Here is a 22,643-nt window from a genome sequence, read left to right as displayed (position 1 = left end):
ATAGCTACTGGGCTCTTGTGATGCTCTGCTATGACTTGCCTAAACCTGTACTAATTATTCCCAATAAGGGAGACCATAGAGTCCATGTTTCTTTGGGTCTGGCTCACTTCACTTAGTATAATTTTTCCAAGTCCTTCCATTTCCTTACAAATGGGGCAATGTCATTCTTTCTGATAGAGGCATAAAATTCCATTGTGTATATGTACCACATTTTCCTGATCCATTCGTCTACTGAGGGGCATCTGGGTTGGTTCCAGATTCTCGCTATGACGAATTGTGCTGCGATGAACATTGTTGTGCTGGTGGCATTACTGTGATTTTGTTTGTGGGCTTTTGGATAGATACCCAAAAGTGGGGCTGCTGGGTCATAGGGGAGTTCTATATTTAGCCTTCTGAGGAATCTCCATACTGCTTGCCAGAGTGGCTGAACCAGTTTACATTCCCACCAACAATGAAGTAGGGTTCCCTTTTGGCCACATCCCCTCCAACAATTGTTATTGTTAGTTTTCTTGATATAGGACATTCTTACTGGGGTGAGGTGGAATCTCAATGTTGTTTTGATTTGCATTTCTTTTATGGCCAGTGATGTAGAGCACTTTTTCATATGTCTCTTGGCCTTTCTCATTTCCTCATCAGAGAAGTCTATGCTGAGTTTTTTGAGGAACCTCCACATTGCTTTCCAGAGTGGTTGTACTAGTTTACACTCCCACTAGCAGTGGAGAAGGGTTTCTCTTTGTCTGCATCCCCTCCAGCATTTGTTGTTGCCTGAATTCAGACTATAGGCCATTCTAACTGGAGTGAGGTGGTATCTCAGGGTTGTTTTTATTTGCATTTCATTTTACTGCCAGGGACTTATTACCTTTTTTTCCCCCAGTCCTGGGGCTTGGACTCCGGGCCTGAGCACTGTCCCTGGCTTCTCTTTGCTCAAGGCTAGCACTCTGCCACTTGAGCAACAGCGCCACTTCTGGCCGTTTTCTGTATATGTGGTGCTGGGGAATTGAACCCAGGGCTTCATGTATATGAGGCGAGCACTCTTGCCACTAGGCCATATCCCCAGCCCACTTATTACCTTTTTAAAAAATGGCATTAAATTTTAAATTAGTATGTCTTGGAGACATTCTTGTTTAAGAGAGATTTAATGGGATATGATACTATTAGCAAGATTATTATAAGAAAACTATTAGAAGTACAGAAATCCAAATTATTATATGATACAAATTATTATTTCAGCTCACATGTATTTGAACTTTAGTTATCAGAGTTTTAATACATACAATGTAAAATTCCATCTAAAAACATGAGCAACTTTAAATAGTGATCAAGAGCAAAATAAAATGTATCTAGATTTTTATTTTTTCTTGTCCATTGTAATCCTGCAACATAATATCATAAACAAAATAAATAGCAAAGAAAGAGAATGAATGGCCATTAGATACATATATATGCAGATAGATAGAATCAAAATTATAGGTGGATTCTTTTAAATATATTCAATATAAGCCACATTTATGGTTACATGACATGTCTATGGATATCTCCTTTATTATTCAGAGAATTATGGTTGCCCTATATCCAAAATTTAAAATCTTAGGTAGCAGAGTGTTTAGATTTTTACCATAAAATATGCCACTCGGTGAAAGAATTAGTTCTTTCCATAGTCAATCCAGGCTTAAGGAAGATCTTTGCAATTCCTTTTTGTTTCAACTGAAAAAGTAAAAATCCATATTATCAAGGGTAGAAAAAGTAGAAATTAGTTTTTGACAGGCAGGAGAGCTTCTGACACCAAAGGAAACAAAAGAGAAGGAAGAAGCCATGCTGCTGCAGTTGGAGAAGGGTAGAATAATACATCAAGAGAATTCAAATCAGAAAGACCTCCCTTGGCTTTTCAAGTAAGTGCTGTGATCCTCTGATGAAAGCTCTGGAGTGGGGGATAGATGTCCATGTGGAAATGATGTGCTTATGGAATTATTCCTTTCTGGAAGTGTTTGGGAAAATAAAATCTTAACTTAGAACAGTATAAAACACATTGTAGCTCCAAATGAGCTGGAAAAAGTTGAAGTGCTAGCAGCACCAAATGTTTATGCTTAGTAACTGTTTTTGTCTGTGTGCCAATACTTGGAGCTTGAACTCAGAGCATGGGCATTTTCCTTCCACTTTTTCATTCTAACTCCACTTTTGGCCCTTTGGTATTTAAATAAGAGTTGCAGAGACTTTTCTGCCCAGGCTGGCTTCACCATGATCTTCATATCTCAGCCACCAAGTGTGAGCCACAGGTGCCTGACTGCTCAGTAATTTTTAAAAAATAATTGGATGCCATCTTGAATGGGAGTGTAGAAGAAAGGAAGAAAAGTTAGATTTAAATGGAATGGAAAAATATTTCATCTAGTTACTAATTGTTTTTATAAAGCTTTTAAATCATGTCATCAAAAATAAAAAAGCAAGCTGGGTGCTGGTGGCTCATGCCTGCAATCCTAGCTACTCAGAAGGCTGAGATCTGAGGATCACAGTTCAAAGCCAGCCTGGGCAGGAAAGTCCATGAGACTCATCTCCAATAAGCTGGAAGTGATGCTGTGGCTCAAGTGGTAGAGTGCTAGCCTTGAGCACAAAGAGGCTCAGCGACAGTGCCCAGGACCAGAGTTCATGCCCCAATTAAAAAAAAATTAATTAAAAAATTAGAAATTAGAAAAATAAACAAAACTCTTCCCTAATATCTGTTGCTTTTAAAATAATAAGGAAAGACCACCAAAAGAGAACATCTGAAGACAAAAAGCCATAAAATAATTCTTTAAAAAAGAATGAATTATAATCTTTTGATTTTAAGACAAATGTCTCAGACTTCAACTGCATTGTAAAAACAGTTTCACAAGATTTAAATTAGTTTAGAAACTGGAATGAATTATTCAGTTTTTGAAGATTTCACAGAAATCCTTTTCACAGAAAAATAAGAATTTTTCTTTTCCTTCAACAACTTCCTTCTATTAACTCCAGATGCACTCTGTGTAGAGGCCCCAAAGGAAGGAAAGAAGGAACGTCAGAGGCCACATCTACCAGTAATGAAGTTCCTGACACCTGCATCTTGAGAATTCTCTTCTGAAACCGAACTGTGAAAATCTTAAGGCAAGGCATTTTTACCAACAACAGCCAAAGGAAGATCATCTTCAGATTGTGTTGATTAATCTAGTCACTCTTTAGTCTATTATTTATCAGATGAAAAGGACTATCAAGAGGAAAGCAATGCCCACCCCATAGGACATGCTGGATAGGAAAATCACCACAAAGATCACTTCAGCGTTTTAACTCCCAAAGCCTCTTTAGTTACCTTGAGGATGGGCTCTGTACAGCATCTCACAGAGTATGGACTGCATTTCACTCAGGAGCTCCCAAGAAGAAAAACTACCGAGCTTGAATCTTTCAATTATATCGAGTGGAAAGCTTAAGGCATTAATGAGCAGGGAGGGGGAAGTAGCATTACAGAAACTAGTTTTCCATTAAATTCTTAATCACTGACATATTTCTTGTGCATAAAAATAAATCTTTCAACATGAATAATGTTATCCTATGGCTCATTAAATGCACAATGAGTGAATCTACGCATTTCTGGTTCTATAATCGAACAAGATTTGAAAAGGCACAGGACTTCAGTTTTTCTTACTGTTTTATCCAGTTTCACTTAGGTATTGATGACAAATAAATCTATACATTTAAGGTATATAATGTGATGTTTGGCTAGAAGTCTATATCATATAATATATGTATCTATATATGATATTATTTTATATAAGGAACTTGAGCATCTAAAGATCTGGAGTATCCCAGAGGCTCTCAGAACCCATCCCCTAAAAATAGTGAGGAACAGAGAAACGAAATAATTTGGCTGGAATTTGCTTCTTAGGACTTATGCATTCATAATACACAGAACTTACACAGAATGTGGAGACATCCTGATAATCTGTTTAAGGATGGGGGATTATACTGTTTTTAATGTTGGGAAGCCAGTCCAGAACCTTGAGTTTCCTATATGAGGACTCTACCATTAAGCTTCATCCCCGTCTTAGCCTGATATTCCGAGAGGAACCAAGGCTTAAGATACTTGTCAGACCACTACACAATTTGGCCTATTCTTGCTCCATTCTCAGCAGGTAACCTTGGTGCTCATCAGGAGTCAATTGCTTTACTATCAGGAGGTATGCTGTCCTATAAGGATGTCTAACCGAAACAACTCAAGCCTCCTGGCCATTTCCTGTTAGAACACTGTTCATGCACTTATTACCCAAATTCCTTTTATATGGAAATGACTCAAGCATTCTTTAGTCACTTCCTGATAGACCATTCAATTTGTGAATCTTGTCCTTATTTATCCAAGTTCCATTAATATTAATTACAAATCAATGTCATATTCATTGTGATGGCTGTGATGGCAGAGGAATCTGATATCCACCGAGAATGTATGGAAATTGATTATTCCTACTCCTGAATTCTATTACTCTCAGTTGGTCCTGGTAATATTGGGGTCAAGACTAAGAGGCTAAGTCTCTGAAGGACTTAGTTCTGGACAACTTACAAAAATTTTGTAAGTCTTCATGAGAATCTATTTTAATGATATTTTAATGCAATATCAGAGTAAACACCATAATTGAGGATCCTGTCTAGTTCCATTCCAGTTAATAATGGTGAATTTCTCTCACTATGGAAAATTTTCATTTAATTTCATAAATTATATATAATTTGAGATTCAATTTGCTAGCTAACATATTTTCAAATTGTTGGTAGAATTTGTTATTAATGGTCATATGAAAATGCTCTTGGGACAACTAGTAGACCTAACTTGCTTTTGTTTTTTAAAGCTCCAAACTCCATAGTCTCATGAAAGGATTTTAAAAGTATTTTCTCATCCTATAGCATGTGACACTTTTTAAGAAAACAATTCTTGGGTCCCGAGGAAGACGGCGGAGGAGAAGCAGAGCCCTAGCGCAGCTCCCTCTGACATTGCAGTTTTCTCACCCCATATAAACTTTTACTCCTAGAAAGACAGCCAAAGTAAGTTCTTACAGTACAGGGATTCTGACCAGGAAGGAAAAATACACTTTGCTGGTCTGAAAACACAGATTTGAGCTCCGGGCGTCGTCCCGCCGCCGCGCCAGTGCCGGCACCCGCACAGCACCCGGCACAGCAACCCGCACTCTGTGCAGCTAAAGCGCACAGTGTAGACCATCGAGAAATACTCCAGACGGCGGCTGAGCACGGACGACCTGACATCACAGAGACAGCGTGAGTACCCCACAAAAGATATTCTCACTTGTGCCCACAGACCAGCTTCTGGAAGGCATTCCTGTCCCCACCGCCAGAGCAAAGTGCCATCTTTGCCACTGGCATAGGGTCAGACCAGATTGGAACTGAAGCGGGCCTGGGGAAAGCGAGGTCAAAAAAGCCATCTTTGAAAAGGGCAGGAGGGCCGGAATCAGTGAGAGCCAGCTCTGCCCAAGAGAACACCCCCTGCCCTGGGGGGAGGCGAGTCCTGGGCTGCGGCTTAGCCAGAGGTGCCCATCCTGCCCGCCGGAATTTCTAAATTTAAAGCAAAAGCTGCGAGCAGCTACTGGCGGCACGGAAACACCAGAGGGAGGAACAAACAGTTCCTGGGACAGCTAAATGGTCCTGTCACAGAGGAAGCCCAATTCCCAGCCCCAAACGGAGCTGCATTCCATAGCCACCTATGCCAAGGAGGACGCCTCCCTCAGGCAAGCAACTCTCAGTCGAGCAAAACAGGCCAGAGGTGCCCTGCCCTGCTGAGTCCACAGCCTATTCAAATCCAGGCATCAAAGGCAGCGGCCCCACAGCAGACAGAGGAGCCACAGTTCCTGAGACTGCTCACATCCCCATCTACAGAGGACGCCAAGGCCCACCTGCAAGCTGTGTGAATCTCAGAGACCCAGGATTGCACCAACAGGGGAGAAGGGTCAGAACAGATCCACCGCTTGCAAACTGAAATCAAGTCAAACCAGCCAATCAGGAAAATAGACGGCAGACCATTGCAGGGAAACCAGAGACTTGGGAGAAACCACCCAAACAAGGAGGACTCCATTTTTTTTTCTTTTTCTTTTCAAACATTTTTTTAAAACATTTTTTTTAAATTTTCTTTTTAATTTTTTCACATCTGAAACATCATTGGTTGTTTTTTGTTTTTTATTTGTTTGTTTGTTTTCCATTTTTACCTGTTTGTTTTATAAAGTTTTTTTTTGTTTGTTTGTTTGGGTTGTTCCTTTTCTGTTTTTTTCCTTTTTATTTACTTTTTCTTCTTTTTTACATAATTTTTCTCTGTTTTGTGTATCTGTCTTCCAGCATTTTTACTTTATTTCTCTCTTTGCATTCTCTTTCTTTAAAAATTACTTTCCTATGAATAACACCTCCATTCTTTTCTGCTAACTCTCCAGTGTCTGTCATTTTAACCTTGTTCTTTCTACTGATTCTACTCTTCCCCACATTTCCAAGTCACTGAAACTAAACCAAAAACACCACCACCCCCCCAATACATTTTACTCTATTCTCTTTACTACCTCCAACTTACCCTCCTGACTTACTGCCTGGACCTCCAGGTTCCATTGACTCCTGGTTATTGGATAGAGGGTATCCCAGCTTAATCCGAGTGAATCAAAGGGGTTCATAGAGAAAGCCAGTCCTAAAAGAACTTAATATAAAAACAAAAATTGCGTATAAGGTTGTAACAGTAAATAAGTAATTACTGAATACAGGGCCCAGGATCGGTTGTTATATTGAAATTGTATTCTTTAGGAACACCAAATCTAACTTTATAGACAGGTATACAAGTTATCTGTATATAATTGTGAACTTGTAAGGTTTACACAACAGTGCTTGGTAAGGGCTGCTTTGTGTCTTAAACAGTGCTCACAGGTACTGGTAGACTGGCATTCCCAATTCAAATGGGCAGAAGAAACACAAGAAAGATGGCAAACAATGAAGTCTTATCCCCCACTCAAAACAAACAGGAAGCAGAGCAGTCAATCAAAAACATAGAAGAGAAACCCCAAAATGTTCTACAAAGTCTACTGATAAACATGATAAATGAAAGGATTGAATCTCTTCAGTCAATTATGTTAGAGCGTGAGAAGGCAAAGCAAAAATTAATGGAGAATTTCATGGCATCCACAAATAGAAAGATAAATGAGCTTCAAGAGTCAAATGAAAAGATAGCTACCCAGCTTAAAGATTTGAGAGACAACATTCAAAACCAAATTAACGAAGTTAGTGAAGTAAAGAAGTCCATACAGGACCTAAGAAATGACATGGAATCATCAGGAAAGACCAGTCAGAAGGAAAAGAGATTCGAAATCAAGTAGCTAGCCTACAGTCCCGACTAACTGAAGCAGAGGATCGAATCTCAGGAGCTGAAGATTCCTTAGATTCTATGGAGAAAGATCAAAAATCAATACAAATCCAGTCCAATCAACAAAACAGATCACTACAGGAGATTCAAGACATGATCAGGAAGCCCAATTTATGGATAATAGGTATTGAGGAAAACTTGGAGAAAGAGGTTAATGGCATAGGCAACCTATTTAACAGAATATTAGCTGAGAACTTCCCAAATATCCAGAAGGAAAGGCCTATACAGATAGAAGAAGCATTTAGAACCCCAAACTGACCAGACCAGAATAGGACATCCCACCGACACATTGTGATCAAAACAGCTTCAGCAGAGTGCAAGGAAAAAATACTCAAAGCTGTTAGGGAGAAGAAAACAATCACATATAAAGGAAAAGCAATCAGAATTACCTGAGACTTCTCAGCAGAGACCATGAAAGCAAGGAGAGCCTGGAATGAAGTATACCAAACTCTAAATAAAAATAACTACCAACCAATAATTCTGTACCCAGCCAAACTCTCCTTCATAGCCGAAGGTCAAATAAAAGTCTTCCACGGGGGCTGGGGATATAGCCTAGTGGCAAGAGTGCCTGCCTCGGATACACGAGGCCCTAGGTTCGATTCCCCAGCACCACATATACAGAAAACGGCCAGAAGCGACGCTGTGGCTCAAGTGGCAGAGTGCTAGCCTTGAGCGGGAAGAAGCCAGGGACAGTGCTCAGGCCCTGAGTCCAAGGCCCAGGACTGGCCAAAAAAAAAAAAAAAGTCTTCTACAATAAGGAAAAACTGAAACAGTATATCTCCACCAAACCAGCTTTACACACAATCCTTAAAGATGTACTATACAGGGAAAATAATCAAGATCCCAACACAGACAGAGAAATGAACCCTAATTAGTAAACATCAGATCAAGAAATGGGAAGACACAGCTTTAAACAAGATAGTGATAATGAAAGGAACAAACGATCATCTCTCAATCCTAACTCTCAACATTAATGGACTTAATTCTCCAAGCAAGCGACATAGGCTCATGAGTTGGATCAAAAATGAAGATCCATCTTTCTGCTGCCTCCAAGAGACACATCTATCCAGCAAAAGTAAACATCTTCTAAAAGTGAAAGGCTGGAAACAAATCTATCAAGCAAATGGCCCCCATAAGCAGGCTGGAGTTGCAATCCTAGTATCAGACAAAATTGACTTCAAATTAAAAAAGGTAAGAATAGACAAAGAAGGTTACTACATACTAGTAAAAGGATCTCTCCTACAGGAAGAAATAACCATTCTAAATATCTACACACCAAATGCAGGACCACCCATCTTCATCAAACAAACACTACTGGCTCTAAAAACACTCATAGACCCAAACACATTGATAGTTGGGGACTTTAACACACCACTATCACCACTGGACAATTCAACATGCCAAAAACTGAACAAAGAAACCACAAAACTAAATAATTGCATAGACCAACTAGACTTAATCGACATCTACAGAATATTCCACCAAGCAAGGACAGAATACACATTCTTTTCGACAGCACATGGAACATTCTCCAAAATAGATCACATCTTAGGGCACAAAGAAAATCTGTACAAATTCAGAAGTATCAAAACCATTCCCTGCATTCTCTCAGACCACAATGGAATAAAATTAGAGCTCAACTCAAAAAGACACCACAGAAATTGCTACAATTCATGGAGACTAAACAACACACTGCTGAACCATCAGAGGGTCATTGAAGAAATTAAAAGGGAAATTCAAATGTTTATGGAATTCAACCAAGTTGAGGACACAAAGTACCAGCTCCTTTGGGACACAGCAAAGGCAGTACTCAGAGGAAAATTTATATCTCTGAGTGCATACATCAACAAACTGGAGAAACAGAAACTCAATAATTTAAGGAAGCACCTTAATTTCCTTGAGAGAGAACAACAAGCCAAACCCCAAATCAATAGACGGAAGCAAATAATTAAAATCAAATCAGAATTAAATCAATTAGAGATGAAAAACCATCGAAAGAATCAACAAAACAAAGAGTTGGTTCTTTGAAAAAATCAACAAGATAGACAGACCCCTAGCAAACCTGACCAAAAAACGAAGGCAGCACACTCAAATAAACAAGATAAGAGATAAAACAGGTAACATCACCACAGAAATAACCAAAATTCAGAAAATAATAAGGGACTATTTTGCAAACCTTTATGCTAACATATTCGAGAACTTGGAAGAAATGGACGATTTCCTAGAAAAAATTCATATCCCCAAACTGAACCATGAAGATTTAAACCTCCTAAACAGACCCATATCCAGTATTGCAATAGGAACGGCAATAAATGATCTCCCATCCAAGAATTCACTGCAGAATTCTACAAGACCTTCAAAACAGAACTCATACTAATATTTCTCAAACTCTTCAATGAAATTGAAAGAGAACGTTCACTTCCAGACTCATTCTATGAAGCCAGTATAACCCTCATCCCCAAACCAGGCAGGGACTCATCACGGAAAGAGGACTATAGACCGATCTCCTTGATGAACATAGACGCAAAAATTCTCAACAAAATTCTGGCCAATCGACTTCAACAGGTCATCAAAAAAATCATACACCACGATCAAACTGGATTCATCCCAGGGATGCAAAGCTGGTTTAATATACGCAAGTCAATTAATGTAATCCACCACACCAACCGGAGCAAGCTAAAGAACCACATGGTTTTATCTCTGGATGCGGAAAAAGCGTTCGATAAAATCCAGCACCCATTTATGCTAAAAGCCCTGGAAAAACTGGGATTCCAGGGAACATTCCTGAATATAATCAAGACAGTTTATGACAAACCAACAGCAAGCATAACTCTAAATGGGGAAAAACTAAAGCCATTCCCTTTAAAATCAGGAACAAGGCAGGGATGTCCACTCTCTCCCCTGCTCTTCAACATAGTACTAGAATTCCTAGCCAGAGCAATTAGGCAAGAAGAAAATATAAAGGGGATCCAAGTAGGTAAAGATGAAGTTAAACTCTCTCTCTTCGCAGATGACATGATCCTATACCTAAGGAATCCCATAGACTCTACCCCAAAGCTACTAGAGCTGATCCAAAACTTTGGCAAAGTTGCAGGATATAAAATAAACCTTCAAAAATCAATGGCCTTTCTGTATGCTAACGACCCGAAGACTGAGGCTGATATCAGGAAAGCAACCCCCTTTGCAATAGCCTTCAAAAACATAAAATACCTAGGAATAACCTTAACCAAAGAAGTGAAAGACCTCTTTGAGGAGAATTTTAAAACCTTGAAAAACGAAATTAAGTCAGAACTAAGGAAATGGAAAAACCTCCCATGCTCCTGGATTGGGAGGATTAATGTAATCAAAATGGCAATATTGCCAAAGGCTATCTACAAATTCAATGCAATACCCATTAATATCCCAACACCATTTTTTGATGAAATAGAGGAAGCAATCCAGAAATTCATATGGAATAATAAAAGACCTAGAATAGGAAAAACAATCCTAAGCAGAAAGAACAGTGCTGGAGGAATTACAATACCCAACTTCAAGCTGTATTATAAAGGTATAGTAATAAAAATAGCTTGGTATTGGCACTGGAACAGGCCTGAAGACCAATGGAACAGAATTGAAGACCCAGAAATGAACCCACAGAACTACGCCTACTTAATCTTTGATAAAGGGGCTAAGACAATAGTTTGGAAGAAAGATAGCCTCTTTAACAAATTGTGCTGGAAAAACTGGCTCAACACATGCAACAAACTAAAACTAGATCCTTATATATCACCCTGCACCAAAATCAATTCCAAATGGATTAAAGACCTAGAAATCAAAACAGACACCCTGAAAACACTAAAGGAAGAAGTAGGAGAAACACTTGGGCTCCTTGGCGCAGGACGGAACTTCCTGAACAAAGACCCAGAAAGGCTACAAATCAAAGAAAGGTTGGACAAATGGGACTGCATCAAACTGCAGAGCTTCTGCAGGGCAAAGAACCTAGCTTGCAAGATAAACAGAAAGCCCACAGACTGGGAGAAGATCTTACCGGCCATTCAACGGACAAAGGCCTCATCTCTAAAATATATGCAGAACTAAAAAAAATTACTTTCCTCCAAAACAAAACCGCAAAGATCTAATAGCCCACTCATCAAGTGGGCTAAAGACCTACAAAGAGACTTCTCTGATGAGAAAATGAGAATGGCCAAGAGACATAAGGAAAAGTGCTCTACATCACTGGCCATAAAGGAAATGCAAATCACAACAACATTGAGATTCCATCTCACCCCAGTAAGAATGTCATATATCAAGAAAACTAACAATAACAGATGTTGGAGGGGATGTGGCCAAAAAGGGAACCCTACTTCATTGTTGGTGGGAATGTAAACTGGTTCAGCCACTCTGGCAAGCAGTATGGAGATTTCTCAGAAGGCTAAATGTAGAACTCCCCTATGACCCAGAAACCCCACTTTTGGGTATTTATACAAAACACTACAAACAAAATCACAGTAACGTCACCAGCACAACAACGTTCATTGCAGCGCAATTTTTCATAGCTAGAATCTGGAACCAACCCAGATGCCCCTCTGTAGACGAATGGATCAGGAAAATGTGGTACATATACACAATGGAATTTTATGCCTCTATCAGAAAGAATGACATTGCCCCATTTGTAAGGAAATGGAAGGACTTGGAAAAAATTATACTAAGTGAAGTGAGCCAGACCCAAAGAAACATGGACTCTATGGTCTCCCTTATTGGGAATAATTAGCACAGGTTTAGGCAAGTCACAGCAGAGGATCACAAGAGCCCAATAGCTATACCCTTATGATGACATAAGATCATGCTAAGTGAAATGAACTCCATGTTATGGAAATGATTGTTATATCAGAGTTGTAACTACTTTCAACATCCCATGTGTATCTGTAGTTTCTTCTATTGATGGTGTTCGTGTATGACCTTCTTGTGATTGTATCTACAGTATCTCTGTAATCTTATCTGAGTGTATGGGAAACAGTGTGTACTGGTATTAGAATTAGGAAGTTCAAAGGGAATACCAAAATTGAGAGACAAAGGGTAAAATAAGAGAAAAACAACAAAATCAATACTTGCAAAACTGTTTCTTGTAAGTGAACTGAACACCTCATGGGGGGAAATTGGGAGGGGAGAGGGGGGTATGAGGGACAAGGTAACAAACAGTACAAGAAATGTATCCAATGCCTAACGTATGAAACTGTAACCTCTCTGTACATCAGTTTGATAATAAAAACTTTTAAAAAAAAAGAAGAAAACAATTCTTTTCCCTATCCTAGAGGACAAAATATCTTAGAAAACACTGAAGACATTTAACTCCATGATTTTTTTTTGATCTAGGCAGTCACATGAAAATGGGCAGGAAGTTAATTCCACATGCCAAAGAATTGGGCTTTCCAGTAAAGTTGCAACACTATGTATAAAAAAAGAGTAGGTCATGGTTTGGAGTCAGATAGTTTCTACTTAAAATAAGCCAGTCCTCTACTTATCACTCTAAGTGACTTTTCATTTTCTTTTCTTTTTTGCCAGTCCCAGGGCTTGAACTCAGGGCCTGGGCACTGTCCCTGAGTTTCTTTTGCTCAAGGCTAGTACTATAACACTTGAGCCACAGCACAGCACTACTTCCAGCCTTTTCTGTTTATATGGCACTGAGGATTCAAACCCAGGGCTTCATGCATGCTAGGCAAGCACTCTACCACTAAGTGACATTCTTAGCCCTCTAAGTGACTTTTCAAAAGGAGAGAAACACTTGGATTGTGATCTTGCATGATAAATGTTCCCTCATCTTCATGTCCTAACTGCTATCAACTTAAAAACTCCACAAGAACACAATCATAAGTAGGCATTAAATCTTGCTACAAAACTTCAATGTGAAGCAATGACAAAACTTACCAATAAAATCCAAAGTCCTTAAAATGGCCCACAACATCATCTCTTGCCATTTCCCCTCCTTATCCATTCCAGCCTCATTGGCATCTCTGGCCAAAGTGCTTTTGGGACAACTGCTTTCTCTCCAATAAATGGCTTTCTCCATATCTACTTAGTAAATAGTCTTTGCTAGATTGTCACTTTTCTGGTGAGGTTTACCTTGATGCTCTATTTAAAACTGAACTCTACCCCAGATGTCCTTACAGTGCTTTCCTGTCCCCCTTTCTTTCTTTTTTTTTTCATAGTATTTACCACTTCTTAAAATCCTACCTTATTCACTTATTATGGTCCCAGGAGCAAATGGCAGAATATAAGCTGATTGAGGCAGTGATCACCGATTGCTCACTACTCTAGTCTAGAAACCTAGAACAGTATTTAAATAAGGACATCTTGGCCCCTATTTATGCACTTGGCCTCTAAATATGCACTATATAAATAAATAAATGGAAGAAAACCAACAGAATAAACATTTTTGAAATAAAACAACAGGCCTTATTATCTGCCTAGATAATAAATAATGGAAATAAATGGTATTCAAAGTAATAACAAGAGTAAAGAATTTGATTTTTCCTCCCTACCCCAAAAAGTCTACAAGTCGCTAGTAAGCATATGAAAAGATACAGAATATCATTAGAAATTAAGAAAGTACAAATCATTATCATAACAAAAACAGTCACTGGTAACTAGAAATACTTCACACTGACTTATATTTTTGTGATAAAAACATGAGAGTAAGTGTTCGTAAGGATACAGAAAATTTGTTAACTCTCACCATTGCTGATGGGAATATAAAATAGCATAGCCTCTTTGGGAAGGTGTTTGGCAATCCTTCCAAAAAGTTAATCATGGAGTCAACATGTCCTCCATCTGTTAGCATTTCCCTAGCCTCAGGTCCTCAGCTCCTCCCACTAGCCCCCAGATCCACCCATACCTAATGAGCCACTTCTACTCACTACCTACCTACTTCCCCTTTACCCCCAGAGAGAGAAGCTGCCACCTGGATAAGGTGCAGATACCATGTAGCTTCCTATCCTGTGGGAACTATGGCCCCACTAATAAACCTCCTTATGAGCCTTCTTCTCCTGTCTGTGATTATCTCCTCATGGTCCTCTGGGATGGCCGGGACATATCCTTTCAGGGGACAGTCTAAAATGCTTCAGGAAAGCTGCTGAAGTTTGAGCCCAATCTTACAAATTTGGACATAACTTCTATGAGCACTCGGGCAGATGGAATTTTCTCTCTCTTTCTGCCTCTCTCTAAACTCTGCCTGCCTACCTGTCATATAGGATGGGCTGGTATTAGCTTCCAAAGGTAGCCAGAGGAGACCATGACACCCATTGGCCCTGATAACCATTCTCATGGAAATGATGAGGACTTTGACCAACCAAACTGTCAAACAAATACTTCTTGGACATTACCAGACCAAATGATGAATCAGGGACCACTGACTACTTCGCCCCTTTACAGCAGGAATAGCTCCAGAAGAAACAACCTCTGCCCATACTCCTGGCCTGGTTCTCCTCCTCTGTTATTAATAAACAACAAATGGGTATGGTGTATGGATTGTATTTTTAGAAAATAAATTTTAGAAAATCAAGGATTGGAGCTGTTTCTCTATGGATTTCCATGTGCAAAACAAGCGGCCTGTGCTGTTGCAGAAGAGATGAGTCTTTGAGTTTCCTGCAAGTTCATCAATAAGGAAAGCATCCTTGGGTGAGTGCTTCTTAAGTGACAAAGGAAATGTGAAGTTGGAAACTTTTCCCTGGAAGTAAACTGTAGAAAGAAGAGACCATGTAAATCCTTCTATCAAGGACCAGTGGGGACTATGCAGTAATATATACAGATGCTGTGATTGACTGTTTTCTCCCAAGATGTTGAAAGGATATGTCCTCTGTTGACCAACTTCTAAAAGACACCCTATTTCCAGATGAACTCACTGTATAGAGATAGAACTCACAGAGCCAAGTGACATGGAGAGTTATATTTGCCTACATTTATTTTCTCAAATATCAGATATCTCACCCCAGCATTTGGCAAGTATTAGCAGACAGTCTAAATTCTGATTTGTATTCCTGACTCAATAAATGTCCATATGTTTTTGATACTGGACCTGTAGGCTATAAACTTAATATACTGCCAAGAGAATTTAGGGAACTTGATTTATAACTTTGTTTAACTAGATGGCCATCATTCTTATAACCTAGGGTGAATTCTGGAAACAACTACAGATGAGGAAAAAGAACTTCAGATTAAACAAAGGACATGAATCTTCTCATTCAGATAAGTAATGGTGGAGCATTTAGCATTTGTGCTGTAGGAGGAGGCAGGGATAATTTGGGTCTAAAAGGATAATTTGCATTTTTAATCAACTTCCTCTAGCATTGAAGTGTATCAGTGGAACCCTTCACAATGCCTCATGTTGTATGAGGCCCATAAGCAGAGACTCCAAAACAAAAAGAGGCCTGACTAAAGGACGAGGAGGAATCCAAAGTTGTAACTCTTCTGAACATTTAAAAACTATTTATCAAAATGAATTCCAGGAAATGGAAACATGAAGTTTTGTGTTGGTGGTGATTGGTTTTGCTTTGGGGGTTTGTTTCATTTTCTCTCTTTGGGAGGGGATGAATGAGAGGCTTAAAAAGGAGGGAGGAAGGGTGAGCAAATACAGTCATGGTATTTAGTATATACTATGTGGGAAATAAACTATGCAACTTGTGGCAGGGATGGGAGGGGAAAACTGGGAAAAGGGAAGGAAGGGATGATGTTGTCCAAAAATAAAATGTACTCATTAGCTGACTGAAATGGTAACTCTTCTGCACAGCATCTTAATAATGACAATAAAATTTTATTTTAAAAAGGGAAACTGATGAAGTATTCCAGGATTGCTTTTAGACTTTTAAAGTTTTTGTGAAGAATAAGCTTAAAAGCACAAAATCAAATCAGTATAGTAGGCACTCTGGAAATTAAGAAGGACAGCCATATGCTCTCTGGTAATTTGAGTATGATTAATTGTGGTCAGTCTGACTCTCCTGTTAAGGATATTGAATCTGGAGGGTATATTTCAAAGGTAAGAAGTTATCTAGTGCTTTTTATTCTGAAGCATCAGTGCATAATTGTGGATTTGTAGCTCAGTAGTTTATTCCCTGAGACTCTGGTAAGGAGTGGTGTCCTAAGCAGTCCATCCCCACAGCAGTAATTTGGTCTCTTTTACCTATTGTTATCATTCTTGGTCTGCATGGCTGTACAGATATTTGTCAGTGCATGAACAGTTCAAACTTTGAGGCGTGGGTAACACTGTTTGACAAGAAATGCCTTACATATGTAACTGTAACCCCTTTGTACATCACGTTGACAATAAAATTAAATTTAAAACAAAATTCAAACTGGTAAAACTTTAAGACAACAAAGTACAAAAATACTAGTACTTATTTGTTTAGAAGTTTAGCATTCCTTATTCAGTTACCCATTTTCTTTCACTCTGTACAACTATAATTATAGTTTCCCAACTACAGATCCATATCAGGTTTTCCTAGCAATTCAGTGACAAGTTGTCTAAAATTAGAACACCTATGTATCCTCTTCAATTTTATATATGAAAATATATTTTAAAATTGAAATTTCATTTTCCTAGTATATTAATAACAGAGCAAATGAAGCAGACACATTTTTAAAAACTCTATATGCACACAATAATAAAAAATGGAAACAACTCAAATTCTGAAAGGAGAAATGATCATATAGTAATAAATAGTGCTGAGGTAGCAACATATACTAGAATGCCAATGATTACATTGCCCAGAACAAAAATTTTACACACTGTCTGCTGCACTTTATATAGAAACACCAAGAATGGCCAAATCCATGTAGACAGACATCACCCCTTCCATTGCTTTCCTCCAGACTCCCCCTCCTATCCTTGTCCACAAATTGCACATTTGTTCACCCTTCCTCCCTTCTTTTCTGTGTCCCTGCTTTGAAACCCTCCCCCCAAAAAACAAAAAAACAAACACTACCACTACCACCAGCACCAACAAAAATCCCTGTTTTTCTATTTCCCAGAATTCATTTCAATAAATAGTACTTTGACAGTTACAAGTTATGCCTTTGGGTTCTTCCCCTAAGGTTATCCTCTCTGTTAGTCTGACTTTTTGGGTATAAAAGACTAGAATCCTATATAAGTTACCATGTCCAGCTTCCACATATGAAGGAAAACACATGACATTTATCTCTCTGAGCACGGCTTATCTCACTTCTGGTTTCCTTTGGAGATGATGAAAATGGCAGAGACATAGTGACAACTAGTGATGGCTATATGACACTGTCCATATTCTAAAGTGCCATTGAATGGTGCACATTGAAATGGTTAAAATGGTGAATTTTGAGTTACAAATATTTACCACAATAAAAAGATCCAACATGTAAAAATTAAGATAAAAATGATGTAGATTGCACGAAAGACCTTTTCTTACTTCCTATAAAACAGTTCTATTCAGGATAGAACATTTTGGGTTGTAAAATCTTTGTAATCGCAACTTTTCTTCCAAACTCTCAATAGGGTTGTCTATAGTTGTGTAATTAAGTTTCAAATTAAGAAATAACCTTGGGTCTCAGTGAAAGGAAAGATAAAAACAGGCACATTTGAAAGGTTTTTGTTTATCTTTAATTACAATCATACCCCATTTCATTAGACCCCACAGGATGTTGTAAAATTGGAGAATAACTTAATGGATTCTAAAAAACACATTTTTTTCCACTCTGACAACGTTTAAAGTTCTTTTATCTTAAATTACTACCAATTACTCAAGTTTTCAAAGATGTGAGTCTGTAAATGGAAGGATGGTCTCAAGGTGCTGGGAGTGATGTAATTCCTGGAATAACAAAAATGTGTTCCTACATACTATCCGAGAGTTGACTGGTTCATTATTGTAAAATTGTCTCAAGTTTGTGCAAGGATTCTTAGAATCCATTGATTCTCAGACTGTTGGTTACTTTGTTTTCCATTGGAGATAGTGTTTTATACATTTTTGCCAGTCCTGGGGCTTGAACTCAGGGCCTGGGTGCTGCCTTGAGCTTTTTGGCTCAAGGCTAGCACTCAACCACTTGAGTGCTATACTTCTTGCTTTATTTTCTTAATTGGAGATAGGAATCTCACAAACCTTTCTTCCCAGGCTGGCTTCAAACCCTGATCCTTATGTCTGTCTCCTGCATAGCTAGGATAATGGGCATGAGCCACCACTATCTTTTTATTCCTTTCATTCATATATTTCCCCAGTAACCTCACATTTATTACTGATTTAAAAATAAGTTAACATAGTACAATAGTAAAATTTACATAATTTTACATATATGTGTATTCTAAATTACTGCAAATGATTGCTTTCTATCCCCACTGGAACAGAAAAAAGAAAAATTCACTAAATAGCAAGTTTCTAACCTTCAAACTATTTCAGTCTGTTTCTATGAAATCCAGAGTTCTACTAAAGAGCAAAACTGGTGAATTATTTCTTGATATGCAGTACCTCTATTACTTAGGGTAAACAGGGAATTCCAGAAAGTTCAAGTTCTACCTCAACTTATTAAAAAGCATGTGTTGATTAAAAATAATTTTCAGTAACCTTTTGGAGGATAATTATAAGACTTTCCCATACAGATTCCATGCTTAATGTATATATATATATATATATATATATACATAATTTCAGAAGTACTTAAAATACAATGACTTCATTTACTTTTAGAGGTTTCATCAAAGTAGGTTTTCAGCCTTCACTCTTCAGAGCAGGTGCCTGTAATTAGATGAGGCCCTCATACCTGGTTCATTCCTAGGGCTGGGGGGCTCTTGTTTGAGAGAACTAACTCGCTGTGACTGCCTGAGGAAAATACTACTGCCAAGTTTCCACAAATACTTGAGAAATTCATCAGTGCTACAAACTACTGACCTTACCCTAAACCCATCTGCTTGCAGGCCAGCTGACTCAATGTCTCCTGCCATCCATCCGCACACACATGGTATTCTGTTGCAGATCTGTGAACAGTCAGGAATGGTGAGGAGTTCACATTTTTTGAGAGTCTCACTGGGGAAACAAAAGGGGGAAGCCCAAATTAGAAACATTTCTTCTCATAAGGCCAAAGGACAACTTTGTATAGGTTTACTCCAATAGCATATACTCATTCTTTATTTTAGTTAAGTATCATTTGGTGAGAACCTATCAGATATAAATCATCACTGTCCTCCATGTGAGAGACAACTGAAAAAAATTAGAAATGTCCTCTGTCCTCAAAGAAATGTAGACTTTTGTGAGAGAGACAAGTAGTTTGACTCTTCTTTATGAGTTAGGAGATGGCCCAAAGGTAGAGCCCATTACCTTGGATTTACCAAGGGGTTTGCATAATTAATTACAAGGAGCCACTTGTAACTCCATTCATTTCCCTTGGAGAAAGCATAGGAGAATGCAAGCATGTGAAAGCAATGCTGATCTAGAATTAATATGGGACATGCACTAATTTCTGTTTTATAAAAGAAAAGCCTCTGTACTTAGGCAGATATAGAACATTTGTAAAACACTATATAATGGATGACAACACACAGGAGAATCATGATTTGGATAGATGATACCACAAAGTGAGAGGAATGATGGGTGAGGATGAGGGAGATAATCAGGTAACCCAAGATGACAAAGTGCCACACTGGCAGTGCTCGTAAGAGATGCCTCAGGTTGTGTGGGTGAAAGGACCTAGGTCAAGAGAAGTCCTATCTGGACATGACACAATAGGACACACCATAATATCCTATCCCAGGAGGTATAAATGATCCCAGAGTATCAGAATATTGGTCACTATTAAAGCCAAGTGATAGTATTGTTTTAAAATCTTATTCCAGAAAAGAGATGAATTCAAAATCTTCAACCCCCAAATTTTATTCATATAATATAGATATTTCTAATAGAATGGTAACTTGAGGAAATTTTTCTGTGACTTAGAAACACCTATAAATCACAGGTGTCAGGTTTTATAACCATTAAGCAAACTAGATAAACTTAGAGAAATTTGTGAAGTGATTTGAGATTCATTTAGCTTCAATGGCTTACAGGCATGTGAGTGTTCCAGAGATGGCACAACAGGCAGCTTACCACAGTCCCATTCATCTGAACTGTCCAAGCAGTCGGCTTCTCCATCACACCACAGGTCATGTGACAAGCACTCGTGGTCAGCACATTGTAGTTCATCTTCTTGGCAAAATGCTGGCAGTGGAGGCAAGAATAGAAAAGAGTGAAACAGGTGGGAAATAAGTGTGTCTGTCACCAACACTTATTCTCCTTTGCCAGCAGGAGAGTGATGAGAAAAGTATAGTATGGTCACAGTATGGTCATAGAGGCCACCACAGAAAGACAAAGAAAATAACAGAACCTGTAGAATCTCATGTAATGAGCAAATGCATCCAAATAGGATTAAACTGTCTTCAAATGCCGAATTCTCTAGTCCTAACAATCAGATTGAAAAACAAAAGGTACTCATTACAACAGAACCACCAAGGGCCACAGAATAAGGTTAAAAAGTATATGGCCATAGAAAGAAGACAGGATAGATACTAAAGCTACCAAAGGAATAAAACAAATTCTACTCATATAAATAGGTATACTTTATTTTTTTATTTTATTTTTTTATTTTTTGGCCAGTCCTAGGCCACGAACTCAGGGCCTGAGCACTGTCCCTGGCTTCTTTTTTGCTCAAGGCTAGCACTCTGCCACTTGAGCCACAGCGCCCCTTCTGGCCATTTTCTGTATATGTGGTGCTGAGGAATCAAACCCAGGGCCTTATGTATACGAGGCAAGCACTTTTGCCACTAGGCCATATTCCCAGCCCCTAAATAGTTATACTTTAAAAATAACTCTGCTACTAAATTACTCTCTTAGTAATATGTGTGTTTTTTCTTCTGAATTTTAAGAAATTATTGTAAAGCTCTTTGATTGCCTATTTAGCATTCATTTCCTTTCTTCCTCTTTTTTTATTTTTTAAGAAAATCTGATTTTGGTCAGGACTCCACACCCATGGTCTCCAACTCTAGAGGAAAATTATGATTAGTTTAAGCTTTCATGGAATTGTTCTGATTATATTATTCTTTCCTGAGAATGATTATTATTAGTCTAGGACTAAATGTGATCCAACAAGAGGGACTTTGGTCAATGGCTCTGTAAATGGTGCTTTGCAGGATAGTTTCCATCCAAACTCTGCTGACCAGGCCCTGTGCCCTAGTCTGGAACCAGAGAGAAGACAGGGGGAAAGAACATCTTCTAATTATTTCTCCCTGCATGGTGCTGCTTTCTTGGAATTCAGCTATTTGTAGGGGGTGTCTTTTGTAATCTGCTCAAAGGCTTCCAACTGTTCCTCATTGCTGACTCTTCTCAAAATTCCTTAGTAATGTTCCAGAGATAGGAGCAAAATTCTCTCCCCTTCCTACAGGATGAGATGAAGGAAACTTGGTAGCAGGTGCTCTTGGCTTGCAAACAATCAGCCTGGGGTCAAGCTAAACAAAAAAGTTATGAAATGTGAATTCTCACATAGAGCCTCAAAAGTTCACCCTATGTTTATTTTTCATAGGACCATGTAAGACATATGTGATTACACACAAGAATACAAGTTAGTGAGTACCCTCAGTAATAGTTGGAGCTGGGCTCTCTGTTACTGGGAAGTAAACTATCTTGAGAAACATCATATTTTTTCTGGTTCTAAAGATAATAGCTACTCAATTTGACATTAAAAAAGATGAAATACTACAAAAATGCAATAATCCCACCACCCAGAGATTTTAATTGTAAACTCCTTACAATTTTCAGATATTTTTTTTTTTCTTGGTCTGTTGTGGGGCTTAAACTCTGGGCCTGGGCACTGTTCCTGAGCTCTTCAACTCAAGGCTAGCACTCTACCACTTGAGCCACAGCACCATTTCCAGTTTTCTGGTTGTTAATTGGATATAAGAGTCTAATGAACTCTGAAAGTATGTGTGTATGTGGTTTTGAAAGTCGAGCCAGTTTTGGACATAATTATGCATATGCATACATACACAGGGTTTAGACCCAGTACCTTGCACTTCTAGGCACTCTACTGCATAAGCCATGACTCCCAACATTTTTTGATCTGGTTATTTTTTGAGATAGGGATTCATTATCTATGCCTGAGCCAGCCTGACTGTAATCCTCATATTTTTGCTTACCTGCATTACTGCAATGACAGGGAACCTAGCCATTTGTCAAAATGGATCCTTGGCCTGGGCAAGCCTAGTACCATGATCCCACTATCTCTGTCA

General features: G+C 38.6%; 1 protein-coding gene across 1 annotated transcript in view; it reads right to left on the bottom strand.

Moving 5' to 3' along the window:
* Window positions 1-22,643, bottom strand: part of Corin (corin, serine peptidase) — a 270,666-nt gene that overhangs the window by 16,160 nt on the left and 231,863 nt on the right. The window contains exons 15-16 of the mRNA XM_048364609.1: window positions 20,470-20,580; window positions 19,284-19,413 (exon numbers count right to left, since the gene is read on the bottom strand). Of these exons, the coding sequence (XP_048220566.1) occupies window positions 19,284-19,413; window positions 20,470-20,580 (241 nt within the window). The remainder of the gene's footprint in view (window positions 1-19,283; window positions 19,414-20,469; window positions 20,581-22,643) is intronic.

Source organism: Perognathus longimembris, chromosome 16 (genome assembly GCF_023159225.1).
Source record: "Perognathus longimembris pacificus isolate PPM17 chromosome 16, ASM2315922v1, whole genome shotgun sequence".
Lineage (NCBI taxonomy): Eukaryota > Metazoa > Chordata > Mammalia > Rodentia > Heteromyidae > Perognathus > Perognathus longimembris.
This window is presented reverse-complemented; position numbering and strand designations above follow the sequence as displayed.